The sequence below is a fragment of the Falco punctatus genome (genome assembly GCF_963210335.1).
Source record: "Falco punctatus genome assembly, chromosome: 17".
In the NCBI taxonomy this organism is placed as follows: Eukaryota; Metazoa; Chordata; class Aves; order Falconiformes; family Falconidae; genus Falco; species Falco punctatus.
Genome location: NC_137597.1, coordinates 6,945,842 through 6,960,591, shown reverse-complemented (window position 1 = coordinate 6,960,591; position 14,750 = coordinate 6,945,842). Strand labels below are relative to the sequence as shown.

At 51.6% G+C, this 14,750-nt stretch overlaps 2 protein-coding genes across 3 annotated transcripts in view; one reads left to right on the top strand and one right to left on the bottom strand.

Moving 5' to 3' along the window:
• The window catches only part of LAMB3 (laminin subunit beta 3), a 45,822-nt gene that overhangs the window by 7,283 nt on the left and 23,789 nt on the right, over positions 1-14,750 (top strand). Inside the window, exons 2-5 of one of the 2 annotated variants that reach the window (XM_080367688.1) lie at positions 10,381-10,459; positions 12,664-12,736; positions 13,339-13,403; positions 13,922-14,076. In XM_080367688.1, the coding sequence (XP_080223814.1) occupies positions 10,381-10,459; positions 12,664-12,736; positions 13,339-13,403; positions 13,922-14,076 (372 nt within the window). Of the gene's footprint in view, positions 1-10,380; positions 10,460-12,663; positions 12,737-13,227; positions 13,404-13,921; positions 14,077-14,750 lie in introns of those variants that run through there. The other variant, XM_080367689.1, reaches the window with a different exon arrangement.
• On the bottom strand, positions 771-1,358 carry G0S2 (G0/G1 switch 2). The gene has a single exon (XM_080367723.1). The coding sequence runs from the start codon at positions 1,326-1,328 to the stop codon at positions 1,023-1,025; it is 306 nt and encodes a 101-aa protein (XP_080223849.1). The 5' UTR covers positions 1,329-1,358; the 3' UTR covers positions 771-1,022.

Here is a 14,750-nt window from a genome sequence, read left to right as displayed (position 1 = left end):
AAGAGGGATTTTCTGCCCCAGTCATGACTGGCAGGACTCTTTCCCTTCTGTGCCTTGGGCAGGATCTTTCAGCTGTAGTTGTCTGGAGGGTTAATTTGAGGAACGTGACATAGTCCTGAATGCAACAGATTCTTACCAAGTCTGGGAGAGATTTTTAAATAGGTGAAAGTCCTCCAATATTAGAGTCTGGCAGTGCTCTGGGTGCAGCCCTGAAGTGTGGATGTGTTTCCATACCCTCCAGGATGACTGTGCCATTGTGTGTCTCCATGCTTCAATTTTTCCATTTGTGACACCCCAATAAGCCTGGAAGCTAGTATATTCTGTATTAGATGGCTGTAGTGGCTTTGTGAGGGAGCCCAGAAAAGATAGAATATTTAAATTATTTTTTTTTCAGCTGTGCAGCAGCTGTAGCCTGTAAGGAGGATGGCGTTTTTAAATAGCTCTGGGCACAAGGCATGAATCTGTGCCATTAAACCCAGATAGCCCTCTCTGCAACTTGGGCATGTCTGTCACCGTGTGAGACAAGTGTCCCCCTTCCCCGCTGGCCCGTGTCAGAAGGGAAGTGCTGCCAGAGGTACAGGACCACCAGCCCACTCGCTCCCAGAGCGGTCTCACTGAGGGGGGCTTCATGAGGAGGGTGAGGCCACCACCCTCAGCTCTTCCCTGGGGCCCCCCAGCTGCCCCTGGAGTGGAGCCAGAAGCACAAGTGAAACCAATTTGCCCACCGGTGAGAGAAGGCTTTGAAAATAAACATAGCTAGAAAGCACTGGTACTGTATAAAATATTTATTGATTTTGCAAAATGTTGTAAAATGCATCTGTAAGAAAAATAAGAAACCGTGCTGTGCATCTTGCACATTTTTATACCAACAAAAGGTATTTTTCCCCCCACTGCTGCACAGCAGCAAATAGAACCGTTCACTCCTTCCGAGCCCGGTGGTCTCCTCCAGGCAGCCCTTCTCCCTCCTCGCTGGAACCACCGCGGGTACAAGCAGACAGCAGAGTCTCTCGTGCGTGGGGCGCTCAGGACGCGTGCGGTCTGGTCACCAGGGCCCTCTGCACCACCGCCGCCTTCGCGCCCTTGCCCAAGATCACGTCCTCCCGTTTCTGGGCGAGCATCTGCCCTCGCCTCGGGGCAGGTGTCCTCTCCTCCTCCTCCTCCAGCCTGCCCTGGGCGGTGAAGGGGCTGCACACCGTCTCCACCAGGCCGATGACCACGCCGAGGAAGGCCAGCACGCTGCCCAGCACGTACAGCTTCACCATCTTCCTGCCGGGCTTCTGGCTCAGCATCTCCCTGGCGAAGGGGATCAGCTCCTGCACGGTTTCCATCTCCCGGCGGCCGCTCGGAGGGTGCCGGTTCTGCAGGAGAGGAGGGGGCACGTCAGGCACAGCCGGGCGCTTCCCCCCGCGCCGCTCGGACCCCCCGCCCGCCCCCGCCCCGCTCGGAGCGCGCCCGGGTGATGGATGTTCCGCCCCGGCGGGGGCTGCCCGGCAGCGCGGACCCTTCACAGCCGCCCCCCCCCCGCGGCGTGCCCCCGCGCACCCCCTTACCCAGAGCCGGGGTGGTGGGGAGCGCTGCGGGCTGGCTCGGCTCGGCTCGGCAGCTGCTGCCCGCCGCCACCGCCGCCGCCTTATATGGCCGCCGGGGCGGGCGGGGCCGGGGCGGGGCCGGAGCAGCCGCCAGCACGGGCCGCCCCCCGCCGCCTTGGCCGCGGTTGCCCTTAATCCGGCCAGGCTAAAAAAAAAAACCCTTTTTATTTCTTTTCCTCCCCCCTCTTCTTTTTTTATCCTTCTGTCCTTTTTTTTCCCTTTTTTTTCTTTTTTCTTTTTCTTTTTCCTTTATTCCCCTTTCTTCTTCTCTTCTTTCCTTCTCTTTTCTTCCTCTCTTATCTTCTTCCTTTTTTCTCATCTTCTCTTTTTCTTCTTCTTCTCTTCTTTCCTTCTCTTTTCTTCCTCTCTTCTCTTCTTCTTTTTTCTCATCTTCTCTTCTTCTTCTTCTCTTCTTTCCTTCTCTTTTCTTCCTCTCTTCTCCTTTTTTTCTCATCTTCTCTTCTTTTTCTTCTTCTCTTCTTTCCTTCTCTTTTCTTCCTCTCTTCTCTTCTTCTTTTTTCTCATCTTGTCTTCTTCTTCTTCTCCTCTTCTTTCCTTCTCTTTTCTTCCTCTCTTCTCCTTTTTTTCTCATCTTCTCTTCTTTTTCTTCTTCTCTTCTTTCCTTCTCTTTTCTTCCTCTCTCTTATTTTCTTCTTCTCTTCTCCTCTTCTTTTTTCTCATCTTCTCTTCTTTTTCTTCTTCTCTTCTTCTTCTCTTCTTCTCAACTCTTCTTCTTCTTCTCTTCTCCTTTTCTTCTTCTCTTCTCCTCTTCTTTTTTCTCCTCTTCTTTTTCTTCCTTTTTTCCTCCTTCTCTTCTTTTTTTCTTCTTCTTTTCCTTCTCTTCTTCTCTCCATCTTCTCTGCATCTTCTCTTCTTCTTTTCTTCTACAAAACTCATTACTCTTTCCCTCCCCCCACCCCCCAAAAAATAAATTGACCTCAAAGTCTGATTTCAGAGCCAAGACATCATACGTGCAACTTGCAGTGCAGCTCCATGCCTGCTTCTGTAAGAAATGTTCAATATATTAGCAGGAGCTTTGCTGAGCCAGCCCTTTGAGCGAGGGAGAGAGTCTGTGCCCATAGCTCATAAAATATTACAGCGTTTGGGTCGAGAGCTTGGTTTGTGCATGGTCCCATTCAGCAAAGAGGTGTCTTTGCTTTGCTGCCCTTTCTTGCAGTGAAGTGGGTAAAAAAAGTGCCTTGGGGAGGCGTAGCAAAGGCGTTACCCAGGACAAGGTGTGAAGACGTTAAAGGTTTCTATAGGTGGTTCATGGCAAAGGGAACCATTAGATAGCAGATAGACGTGACGTGTGACAGCACATTGATGTCTTGGAAATAAGAGAATAACTGGGAATTCCCAAGCTAGTGAAAGTTACTGTTAAGACCCTGTTTTTCAGTTTTCCTACACTTGATGCTGAAACTCTGTAATACCCACTTGTGTCACTCCTTGTGATTCACCTAAAGGACAGCACATTTCCATTTTGGGGAAAAAACAGAAGGCTCCACTGTCACACTTCTTCCCTGGCTTGCTGCCGAAGAGCGTTGCATCAATAACACACAGCAAATTACATCATCTGCTGGCTCCGTCGGCACACATATACTGCACTGGCTGGGAGGGCCATATGCATTTCAGTGGCTGCTGACCTTAGGGAAGTTGCTAAAGCCACAAGAAGTTGTTGGGATTTACAACTTCTGATTTCGCATGGCAGGTGATGGTGTCTGGACAGATTTCTCACGTGATCCGTGTGGCTGAGGGTGGGAATTGTGCTGCCAGGGCAGCAGATACAAACTACCCCACGGTGTGAGCTGATGCGATAGCAGTGCTTTTAAGGAGCGGCTGGTGTGTGGGAAGAGGTGAAGGCTCAGAGGGAGCCTTCGGAAGATGCTGTAAAGGAGGCTGCAGCCCAGCGGCTCCCCAGGCTGGATTTCCTGGAGTGGCACCCCGGGGTGTTCGAACCCTGGCGAGGCACAGCCCGGACGGTGGGCAGGCAGCCCCCAAAGCAAACTGGAGCTGGAGGGGGCTTGTCCTCAAACCAGGCAGAGAAAAATGGGGGTTCTCTTACTCCGTGCCCCCAGCACATGGAAAAGGACTGTGGCACAGGGAATGGGGGTTTGATGCCGCTGAGCTGGGTTTTATCTTGGCCCACCTGGGAGAAACCTCCGTGTGATGTGAATGACTGGGGCTGTGTTTCCCCTTCCTGCTGCTGCTGCGACATCGCTGGTGCCGCAGCTGGCGCGTCCGTGTGCCTGGCAGAGCCGAGGCTGAGCACCGCTTCTGTTCTGGGTGTGGGACGGGGCAGAAGAGAGCTCTGAGAAATGGGGGAACTGCTGGAGCGTGTGTTCATTAGCTAGAAAACTTCCTTCTTTCATTAGAGGTTTTGAACACCTTCCTTTCTGGAAACCTGCCCTGCGAGGTGATACTGCCCAAATTCTGATCGAAAATCACTGAACTGGCTCATAAGGGTTGGATCAGATGATCTTTAAGGTCCCTTCCAACCCATTCTCTGATTCAGTAATTAAAACCAGCCTAAAGTCTGGCTTCTGTTGGGGTCACAACTCCAAATTCTTGTTTGCACTCCTCCATGGTGTCTTCCTGCCATCTTCTCCTGCCCTGCCCGGGGTTCCGGGCATTAACGCCCCACTTGGCTCCCTGACGGTGGGAACGCGGGCGCTGCCTGTCCCGCCTCACAAAGGGACAAGCTGCTTGAGTTTGTTTGGGGTTTTGTTTTGGTCATCACCCCCCCGCCCCCTTCCTTGCTGAGCTCTGCTGTGGGCATGTGTGGAGCAGTGAGTCACCCCTCGCTCCTCACATCCCGCACGTGGGAGGGTGGCTGGTGGCTTTCCCCGCTGCCACCCCTCCTGCCACCCGCAGCACCCGCCCTGGGCGGGAGAGCATTGCACAGCAAGCAGAGCGCTCCAAGGAAACACTGCTGGTGAAAACTTGGGGATTTTTTTGCAAGTTTTGAATGTGCTTAGGAAACTGGATTGCAGGACTGGCTGTAAAAGTTGCTAAAGACTTGTCTATCCCTCCTCAGCGTCTGCTTTTTTTTTTCTTTAAATAAAAGGTCCTTATCTTCTCTGCCAACTTGGCAGCAAAGGTTGCAGCTGATTCCTGCATTCAAGCTATGTTTTTTTCTTCTGCAACGCTTTGAAAAATGACCATTGCAGAAACGATAGCTGAAGGAGACAGCAATTAGACAGGGAAAGTTCAAGGTCACCGTACCTCCAGCCAGGGCTGGCTGCATGGCGAGGCTACCAGCTCTTTGCAGTGTAAGACGTGCTCTCGCCTTCCAGCCCCAGAGCATGACGAGCAGTGTGAGCTGCTCAGGCCCTGCACAAACACTTGAAAGCAGCGTGTCTGTGCAGCACACAGCCCCAGAAACAAAGGTCAGTGTGAAGTGTTGGAGTTGTGACATTTTGCCTAAAAAAAGTTGAGGTGTTTTTTTTTTGGTTTTGTTTTAGCTTTTTTTGTTTTGGTTTTTTTTTTTGTTTGTTTTGTTTTTTTGAGGCAGGATTTTCTTTGCCTCCCGAGCCTTCTATTTCAAGGTCTCTTTTCTAACATGAGGGCTGGGAAGGGTACTGTTTAATTCATTAAATACTGATGGAGATGTCCGTGCAATCCTGAAGTACTAAGAGCTGGAGCTGTGGGGGGAGCACAGAGCTCAGGATAATTCTAAGCATTAACCAAGCAGCTGATAGTCATCTGTGGCAAATGCCTCTTATAGCAGCACTCAGATTGTGTTGATTTAATTAAATAATATTTAATTCAATTTTGTTTTGAATTTGAGTAACAAAGTCTGTGCAAGCTCGTTGTGTGGACATTTAAATTGGATTAAGAGTAGATAAAAGGATTAATGATTAACACTAAATTAGACTAATTTTAGCTGTTCCTAATCTTATTTAGGAGAGTCTGCACAAGGAGGTTGTCAGGTTTAATTGCAGCGTTGATTAAACCAGGCTTTATAGCTGGGAGAACTGTAGGAGTTTAACGTCATCTGGAAGAAGGGCTCTGCCTGAATGTGTAAAGCGGTGTGAGCACTTCAGGCTTAACCTGAATATTGCTGGCTGGGGGAAGGCCCAGGTGTGTGACTGCTCAGAGTGCCCCAGCGAGACGATGCTCCGCAGCCTGGCTCCACTCACCGGCTTCGCACGCGCTGAGCTCGGCTGATGCCTGGTGCGCAGCGCTGGAGCTGCCAGCTCGTGTAACGCTGCTCTGAGTTTGCTTCGGGGGTGCAGGCGAAGGTGCGCTGCAACCATTGCTGCGCCGGGGCAGCTCTGCAGGGGCCCAAAGTGAAGTCGCCTGCTTGCACGGCTTGTTTCGCACAGGGATGACCTTGGTGCTGCCGTTGGGAACCAGAGCACCGGAGTGACGCGATGGGTGGGTGTGCGTGAGGAGAGGAGCAGGGAGCATTTCCAGCTCTGCAGAAGGGCTGGAGAGGGGTCGCTCCCCGGGCTGTGAGCCCTGGGGCTTGCAGGTGGCTCGGCTCTGGTTTCAGCTGCGGCCCTTGGCCGGCGCTCAGCTCCATGCTGGCAGCATGGCCACATCCTGCGCAGGGGCATGGCAGGCGCTGGCCATGCGGCGGGTGCGTGCTGGTGGCTTGGCAGGGAGAGCTACTCTGAGAGGGGCTGGGAGGTGCTGGAAGGGAAACAATCATGGTGTAAGGACCAGCCCCTGCTGCCAGAGCATCTCCATATGAAGCTCCAAGGAATCTTTGGGACAGCTGGCCTGCTCAGACACAAGTATGCTGTATGCGTTGTTCCCCCAAAACACTTGAGTCAAATGGGGTATAAAAAAAAAAGGAAACCCCAAAGGCCAGCAAGCCATATTAAGGGCTTGTCCCTATTAAAAATGAATAAAATGATAAAACTTTGGTTTCATTACTCCAGCAGTTTGTGCTGTACTGAAGTGCTGTGTGCCTGCTCGGTGCGTCCCCGCGAGCCGCGATGGGCACAGAGTGAAGCCAGGTAAATGTGAAGTGTGGGATGGCCACGTGGCTCAGCCGTGGTGACCCAGCTCTGCTGTGGCGTCTGGAGGAATGGTAGCTGCCTCCTGGAGAGGAGGAGGTCACAGAGAAACAGCCACAGGGACTTTGGTGCTTTGCACCTAATATCACCCCTTTTCGTGCAGTTTTGCACCCTGGTGGTCTTCCAGCTGACCTGTGGAAGGCCTGGCCAAGTTCCTTTGTCTGAATCCAAAATATATTTTTTTTTTCATTTTGTATTACTTACCTTGGAGGAAGACATTCAAATGCAATTAACACAATACTTTTGTGCGAGAGCTGTGAGTGCGGGAGGCCAGCCCCACAGCGAGTGGCACCTTGGCCTCGGTGGCTACTGGAGGTCCCTTCCCAAGCCCAGCCCATGGCTCTGGGTTTTGTAGAGTTGTGGAGGGGAAACTTGAGCCAAAACACTGAGCTGACCTCTGCTTCTTGGAGGCATTTCCCAAAATACAGCGTAGTATCATCTCAGTGGGTCTCAGCAAGAGCACTGCTGAGGTGGAAGGATGTGTTGCCTCATCTGCCACACGTCCGTGTGGGACAAGGATCAGGCTCTGCTGGACTTTGTCACTGGTAAGCGCGAGCTCTGCGGTGAGTGCTGGGACGTGGGGCTGTGCTCACCTGCTCCAGCCTGATGTGCCACCCGGGGAGGGGAGCACAGATGGGGCAAAACACTTGTATTTTACCCTGGCAGGATCAAACCCCATGCATGGTGAGTCCCTTGTTCCAATTCCAGCAGGTGGGTGGAGGAACAAGCTGGCAGCCAGGAGCAGAAAATAGCGTGATCTCCTTTTCAGTCACCACTTGCGGTGTCAGGGCAGATATAGGGCTTTAAGGGGGCTCCTAAATACCCCATTGGTTTAAACTTTCTGCCAGTGATGGCTGCAGGTGGAGGCAGGGTAGCTGTGCAGAGGGGCTCACGGGCTGGCAACAGCAGGAATGCAGAGACCCCCTCCCTGCTCCATCACCATAGCCTGGAAAAGCCAAAATCCTGCAGAAAACAGCCGGACACTTTCCTAATGGAATATTTTCCCCTTTAGAAAATGTGGATGTGACAAAAACAAAGATGTTCCCCTGCAAGGATAACTTTATCAAACCTGGTGGAAGCAGGCAGGCTTCCCAGCCCGCTGACCCTGCCGGCACTGCTGCCCTGTCGGTGTGTGCCTGGGGAGGGCTGTGCTGTGGGAGGTGGGCAGCCACAGACCCCCAGCGCCGTGCGGGCTCCTGTGCTGCTGGTAGCTGCCTCCTATAAAACAGCAGCATTAAGTATTGTTTAATTTTGATATGCTCGAGCTATAAATGCGGGCTCCTGTGCTGAGCTTCTGTGCATCTGAGCATGTGGAAGGGAGCTGGCAGGGAAAAAAAAGAAAATTCTGACCTAAGGGCAAATAGTGACAGCCTTTGCTTTAGCTGCCACCGGCCCGGTGCATGCTGTAGCGGGGCCACAGAAGACGGCAGCAGCTTAAGTAGGCTGAGTTGGAGGCGCACTGCTCCCAGGGTAACTGGAATTTAAAACTAAACTAGGCCAGCCAGTTTTCAGTTCAAAGTTTTATTCGCTTTCAGAGCAGGTGTAGCGTTTTCAGGACATGAATTGGAATTTCATTAGAAATTCCCGAAACGCTTTTAAAAGAAAATACGACAATTAGCACAGAAGGTGTTTTAGATCATCTGCATATGCTGGAATGAGGAGGTGGTTTGCTGGTCAGGTTTTAATTAAAATGGAGAATGAAAGATCAGGTGGAGGAAATGTTTTATTACTGAAATCAGCAGAGAGAGTTGTCAAAAAGTTATGACATGGGACAGCATTTCTTACCCCAGACAAAACCAGTTTCCCTTTTCCCACTTCCAGCTCCAGGTCTCGTGCCACCTTCCAGGTTTTTGCCACAAATGTTTGTGTGGGTCTAACAAGACGCACGCAGGCAGTACCTGGCCTAAGGATGGAAAGCACGGGAGGTTTCATCCCAGATCTGGGAAGGCAGGGGCCAGAGGGACTGGGACTCTGGAGTCTGCCCTCCCCTGTGTCAAGATCCTGCTCGGCATCACTGAGCAAATCACCCCTCTTGTAATAGCAGCCACCTGTATAGCAAATGTGCTTTCAGGAATTGTGTTTCAGGCATTTATTAATCCTTCAATGAAAAATGCAACAGCAGCATTAAGTATTGTTTAATTTTGATATGCTTGAGCTATAAAATTATACTCAGTTAGCATCCTTTTTCCTTAACGGAGGTTTTGTGTTTCAAGAGATTAAGTGTTCTTGCATGCAGTGCTCTGCCCCTGATTGCCAGTTACCTTTGTGTTCCTCTGAACTCCAGAGAGAGAAGTTGAAAACTAATCGAGCATGATCATTCTAGACTGGTCAGTGCTGACTAATTGGTATCACACCTTGGCTGAGTCAAAAGCTACTGAACTCGGATGGGTTCCTTGGAAAAGCTCCTGAAGGAGTAAAATGCTTGTAATTCAAACAGAAAGCAAGTGTCTGATCAGAAGTAAAACAAAGCGACTCATGCAGGAGTCACATCCTTTTCAGCTCTGGCTGCCGCCGCCTGAGTGCATTTGTTACCGAGTTCACTCTGGGTGCAGCACCCGGTGAGCTGCCCGAGGATGATGAACCCGCGGTGCCTTCCTCCGCTGCAGCTCCACCGCCATCGGAGCCTAGAAAGACTGTGGGGAATGTGACCACACGTGGTGGTGGGGCTCTGGCTGAGGACCCTAGTTAGAAATGCAGAGGCTTGGCAGGGATTAGCCATTGCAGAATGTGAGCTTGTGACACGGAGTGACACACGTGTCCCCAGCTGGCAGGGCTGTTCTGCCCCCTCCCTTGTTTTTGGAGGGAGATTGGTTGTTGAACAGCTGGCTGTGTGTCATTTCTGTTCCCAATGCTGTGACCTCTTTTCACCTGAAACTTAAAATCAGCCCAGCAGCACCTTTCTTGGTTGCTACCAGCGTGGGAGGGACAAGGTCCTCTAAATTATGTCCCCTTCAGCCCACCACTGGCACGAAGACCTGATGCCAGCCCATTGCCATGGGTACAGGATTGCACAACGTGGAGCTTTTCTGCCTCTGACAAGTGCCTCTGGGTAGGAGAGAGAAGCTGCTTAGCAGGTCACGCACGTGCACCACAGAGCAGGAGCTCAAATTATCCTGCCCGCACCAATGTCACCAGGTGTGAGGAGGCAGCAGCTCGGTGATGGTGTGGGAGCTCCTCAGGAGCTGGTCACACATCTCAACCTGGAGAAGAGACAAGGCGCAGGGGATCCCTGATGCAGCCCCCTGGCCCTGATGGGATTCAGGAGATCGGGCTGCAGTGCTGCTCCAGGCCGTACTCTGCACGCTTTACTGTGGACAGATGACAGCGTCGCCCTGGGTACCAGGGAGTGAGGACGTGTTACAGATTGAGACACATCAAGACAGCACAGCCAGCTAAATACAGAGGAGACATAATAGTAAAAATGCACTATGAAAAATGAAATATAAATGTTGTAGCAATCCTCTGTGATCAGTGGGAAGGAGCAGAAAGATGCTGCTGGGACTTCCAGTGCCTTTTCCATTTAGCCTACTATGGCACCAGCCTGTGCTGGGCTGTCAGAGCCCACAAGCCTTGGAGGGCTGAGTAAGACTTTCCCTGGGAAACAAATAAAACTGCAGAAAATGGTGCTCCGACTCATGGGATGTACCCTGCCCTAACACGGTGTCAGGGGACACTGCTGCTTTTTTTCTTTTGTGCTTTTATTGATCTGCAGTAGATATTTTGAAAATGAGACTGTTCCTTGCTTTTGTTCTTGTTTGAACTTGCAGAGCCTGAAATTCCAGGTGATGGATTACCTTGCTTTGGCAAGTCACTGGAGGCAGGCTGGAGGAGCAGAAGGTGATGAAGGTATTTTGGTTGTGATTGAGGAAGCACTTCGCAGTTCTTGTTTGTGTGGCAGAATCGCAGTGTCCCATGCTTTACAGTAATTTGGGGTGGAGCATCACCATTTCAGAGCATATTAATGCTCAACATTGCTGAGCTCTGGCAGAATCAATAGGTGGCATTTACAATCTTCCCAAGAGCAGCTTCAGCCTCCCCGTTAGCCCACCACTGCTTTAGGGTACGGTTTTATACGGGGCAGAGCAGGCACCCAGCAGTGGATGTTTACCCAGGGCTTGCAGGAGTGCCACCTCCAGCATTCCCAGCAGCCTTTCAGAAACCCAAATCAGTCAGATCTTCCTCTCCTTTGCCTTCTCCAGCATAGTCACCCACCAGAGGAGGAGGCTAGGGTTTGGTGGGATTTCTTGCAGAGGCTGGGGTGGGTGGTTAGCGCTTGGCTGCATGAGGTTGCACTGTCGATGGGTTTGACTGCATGTGGGTCCGCTCACGGCCAGAGTACAGGAATGGTGACGGCAATTCGCGGCTCGTCTCATCTCTCAATTTCTCTGTAAAACATTCCAGTGTTTCTTCCCATTTCCTTTTCACTGCCAGGTGAGATGGGGAGGAGGCATCATTGCAGGAGGAGGAATGTGGTGTTACTGCATTGCTGAGCAGTAACAGGGTAAGGGCAGGCACACCCGAGCTGCCGGCACACCTCAGCGGAGGCGAAGCTGAGCCAGTGCTTCACATATTGTAGCCTTAGGGACAATATTTTTTTTTTCAGCTCCCTATATACCTTTTCTCTGAGCTTCTGATCCTTGGCTTGCACATGCCTGTGTTGCTAGCATGGGGAATGGGGAGGAAGGTAGCACACGCCAGCAAAGCAACAGGAGCAAAGATCCAGAGTCATCTGTTGTGCTCTGCTCAGCCGCTGAGCAGTATGGGAGAGGATGTGATTTTGGGGTTGTTTCAGTAAAGTAAATGGAAAAGGCTTGATGCAAGTTTTTCTGGGGATGAAAAACTGGTTCAGCTGAAATGCAGCATGTCAGCAGTGCCTGGGGTGGTGGTGGTGGCTGTGTGTGCAAGCTGCTGAGCTGCGCTCCCAGCTGCATTCACTGAACACCCTCAGTTTAAACACATTTGTTAAAATTTTGGTACTTTGCTGGCACAGTAAAACAAATAAACTTCTGATAGTGTTTCCATTAATACTCATGTAAAGCACCAGTGACCACTCAAACAGAAATTGCAAGAGAGCTCTAAATTAAGTCTGAAGTAGAGGAGAAAGGTTTCTCATCAGCTGGCATGCAGCGAGGTACCCAAATAAGAATTCTGTATCTTAAAAAACCTGGCACACTGACTTTTTTGACTGCTGATGAGTTCACAGGACTGCATTTTGTAGGTAACTCTCAAGGACCTCTTGGGTAATCCTGTCTCTTGAGAAATCCCAGTGCTGCGGACTGGAGAGGGGCTGTGTGACCTGCCTGTAACACCCGGGCGCTGTGCTTGAGGTCGCCTTCGCACTGAAGTCTGATATATGAACACACGATGTGATTACAGTTCACGTGGACATCCCAAATTAGGCTTTAAATGATCAGGTTGAGGTGCTGATAGCAGCACTGCCTTGCCATCACGATGCAAAGCACAATGTGCAAAACCTGAGCGGGTGGGTAAAGCCGTGCCGGGGCTCTGGAGGGAGCTGGTTTCAAGCCGACTTGGTGGTGTCCTGGTGGTGGCCATGTGAGCCCGGGTGGGTTAGCTGTGATGGGCTTTCACTTGCTGGTTACCTGGCTTACACTGCCGTCATCCTCGTCTGAAGTGATTTATGTCTGCGGCCATGCGCCCTGTCTAGGAGCTGTCATGAGTTATACGGTAACTGGGCGTGTATGTCTGAGGATCCCTGAATCACTCCCTTTATCGTTACTGCACCCACAGGCACCTTCTCTCCCAGGTGAGGCAGACGCGTGTTAAAAGCCAGGAGAGGAGAGGGCCGGGGCTCAGAGGGCTCTGGCGGTTGCAGGCCGGCTGCCGGCGGCACGGAGGGGGAGAGCCCTTGCTGTGAACCAGGGACGTGCAGGACACTGCGGGGACCGGGGACGGGGTGAGGTTTCTGGCTGCTGGGGGTGTGCTGGCGGCACTGCTTCCCCTGCACTCTCCCGCCGGGCTTCGCCACAGAGACCCTGCAGGAGACACATATTCTGCAGGGAGTTTTAAGAGTTGTTTTTTTTTCACAGAACGCGGCTTTGGGCCATCGCGTGTGCTGGCGAGTTTTGATCTGGAATCGGTTCTGGAAACGCAGGGCAAAGGGTGAGGCTGGAGGACAGAAAATGTGGTGTGCCTGGGAAGAGGTGGCTGTGGGGGTGTGTATGGGGAGTGTGCCTGTGTGTGTTGTGTGTGCGTGTGTGTATTGTGTGTGTGTGTGCACCTCATGCTCCTCAGGGCATCGTCTCTAGCCCTGCATTGCGACCTGGCATTGGTGCCGGCTCCCTGCCCATGGCACATCGCGGTGCTGGGGGCTGTGGCTTCTCCATGTCCCCACGGAGCCGGGCAGTCAGCAACTCCAGCTTTGCTGCGAGCAAGGTGCTGTGCTGGTACCTGTGGTTCACCTCAGCAATAACATGAAGATCCAAAGATAGTGTTTGGGGAGGAGGGCAATCTCATACGGACTTTAGGGGAATCTTGTGCATGCTTCATGAGTTAGATGAAAGGCTGGGATTCTTTGTACATTACATATAATCTGAGCATCTGATTGTCCTCTTAATTATTCTTGATTTTTCACCCATCTTATTCTGTTGTAGATCAATTGAAATTATCTCCCTGTAAACTGAGGAGGAACGTGGAGGACCTGGACTGAGCTTTAGCCTGGCATTTTCTGCTCATTTTTGCTCATGCTGAAAATTCTTCCCTAGGTGTGTCCCTGGCAGCATGGAGTCACGCTGCCAGCTTTGGCCGTGGGCAGTGTTTGTCCTCTTGGGTAAGGCTCACCATCCAGTGTTTCTGAAAGGATACGGGGGAAGCTGACTAAACAGAAACACTCCTAATGTAAGCTTTGTATTAGCAGCAGTATTGTGGCAGCAGCTGGGAGACCGGTGTTTGATAATGGTGCTGGTGTTTGGCAAAAGGCTGCTCTCTGACCTGAGCAACCCACTATGGGGCTGGCTGTGCAGGTATATAACAGGGGCCACCAAACAGGGCTGTTCAGTATGATGGGCAGGGACCTGAGCATCCCTGCAGCCCAAACGCTGGGGTCATGGCAAAGAAGAGTTTCAGAAATAACTGTTAATACAAAGCACTTTAAAAGTGCCTTTTTCATATTAAAACTGAAGGTAATTCAGAGGCAAAGTACCTTTGTCCTTTTTGCCATATGCATTGTGTAGGTCATGTGTAGGCATGACCTTGTAGTCGGCCTGTTGTAGAAAACAGCCGATGTGCAGGTTGATGCCTGCGTGCCACCCTGACACAACCCCAAGTCCTGTTTTCCTGCTGTTCCAGCTGCCCCGCAGCTGCCGGGCGCACAGCAAGCCTGCTCCCGTGGAGCCTGCTACCCCCCCGCTGGAGATGTCCTGCTGGGACGAGTCCACCTCCTGAGAGCCTCCTCCACCTGCGGCCTCACCAAGCCCGAGACGTACTGCACACCCCACGGAGAGGTACGTTCACCTCCTCCCTCTGCGCTCCTAAACCTCACGTAGGGATCTAGTGCCTTTACCCATCCTGTCCTTCCTACCCTTTTGCAGGGATGCGTTTAACCTGTTTCAGGTGTTTATCCCCCTTCCAACCGTGCTGGGTTGTTGCACCATCTCTGGTGTCCCCTCAAGCCCTTCTCTACCATCCCAATGGTTGAGAAGAGGAGCAGAGCACAAACGCAGTGGCAGGGAAAGGGCAGTAAAGCTCTGGCGCGAAGCACTGGGGGCAAAGGAAACTTTTGCATCCGAAATATCCCAAGCCTTCCTATCCCCAGACTTTTTAGTTATAAGTTAGACTCGTATTTCACTCATCAAAAATGGGAACATTTCAGGTCTTTCACAAAGACTTGGAAAAGCTCCTGAGCTGAACAACTGTTTTCAATTACGCTGGCTGTGCGGGGGCAGGAGATCACGCTGGGCAGGATGACGTTTCAGCCAGCTGCGGGTTCCCAGGCTCCAAAGCTGCCACCAGATCAGAGGAAGAGTTTAAGGATAAGTCTGCCCGAGCACCGAGCTGAAAGCTGCAGGGGTGGTGTCCCTTCCTAAAGCTTTTTTCTGTCAGTCTGGCAATGTTAACCCTGTGAGAGCCGTGGGAGGAGATGGAAAGGGAGAGGGTTCAATGCAGGACAGGCGAAAAG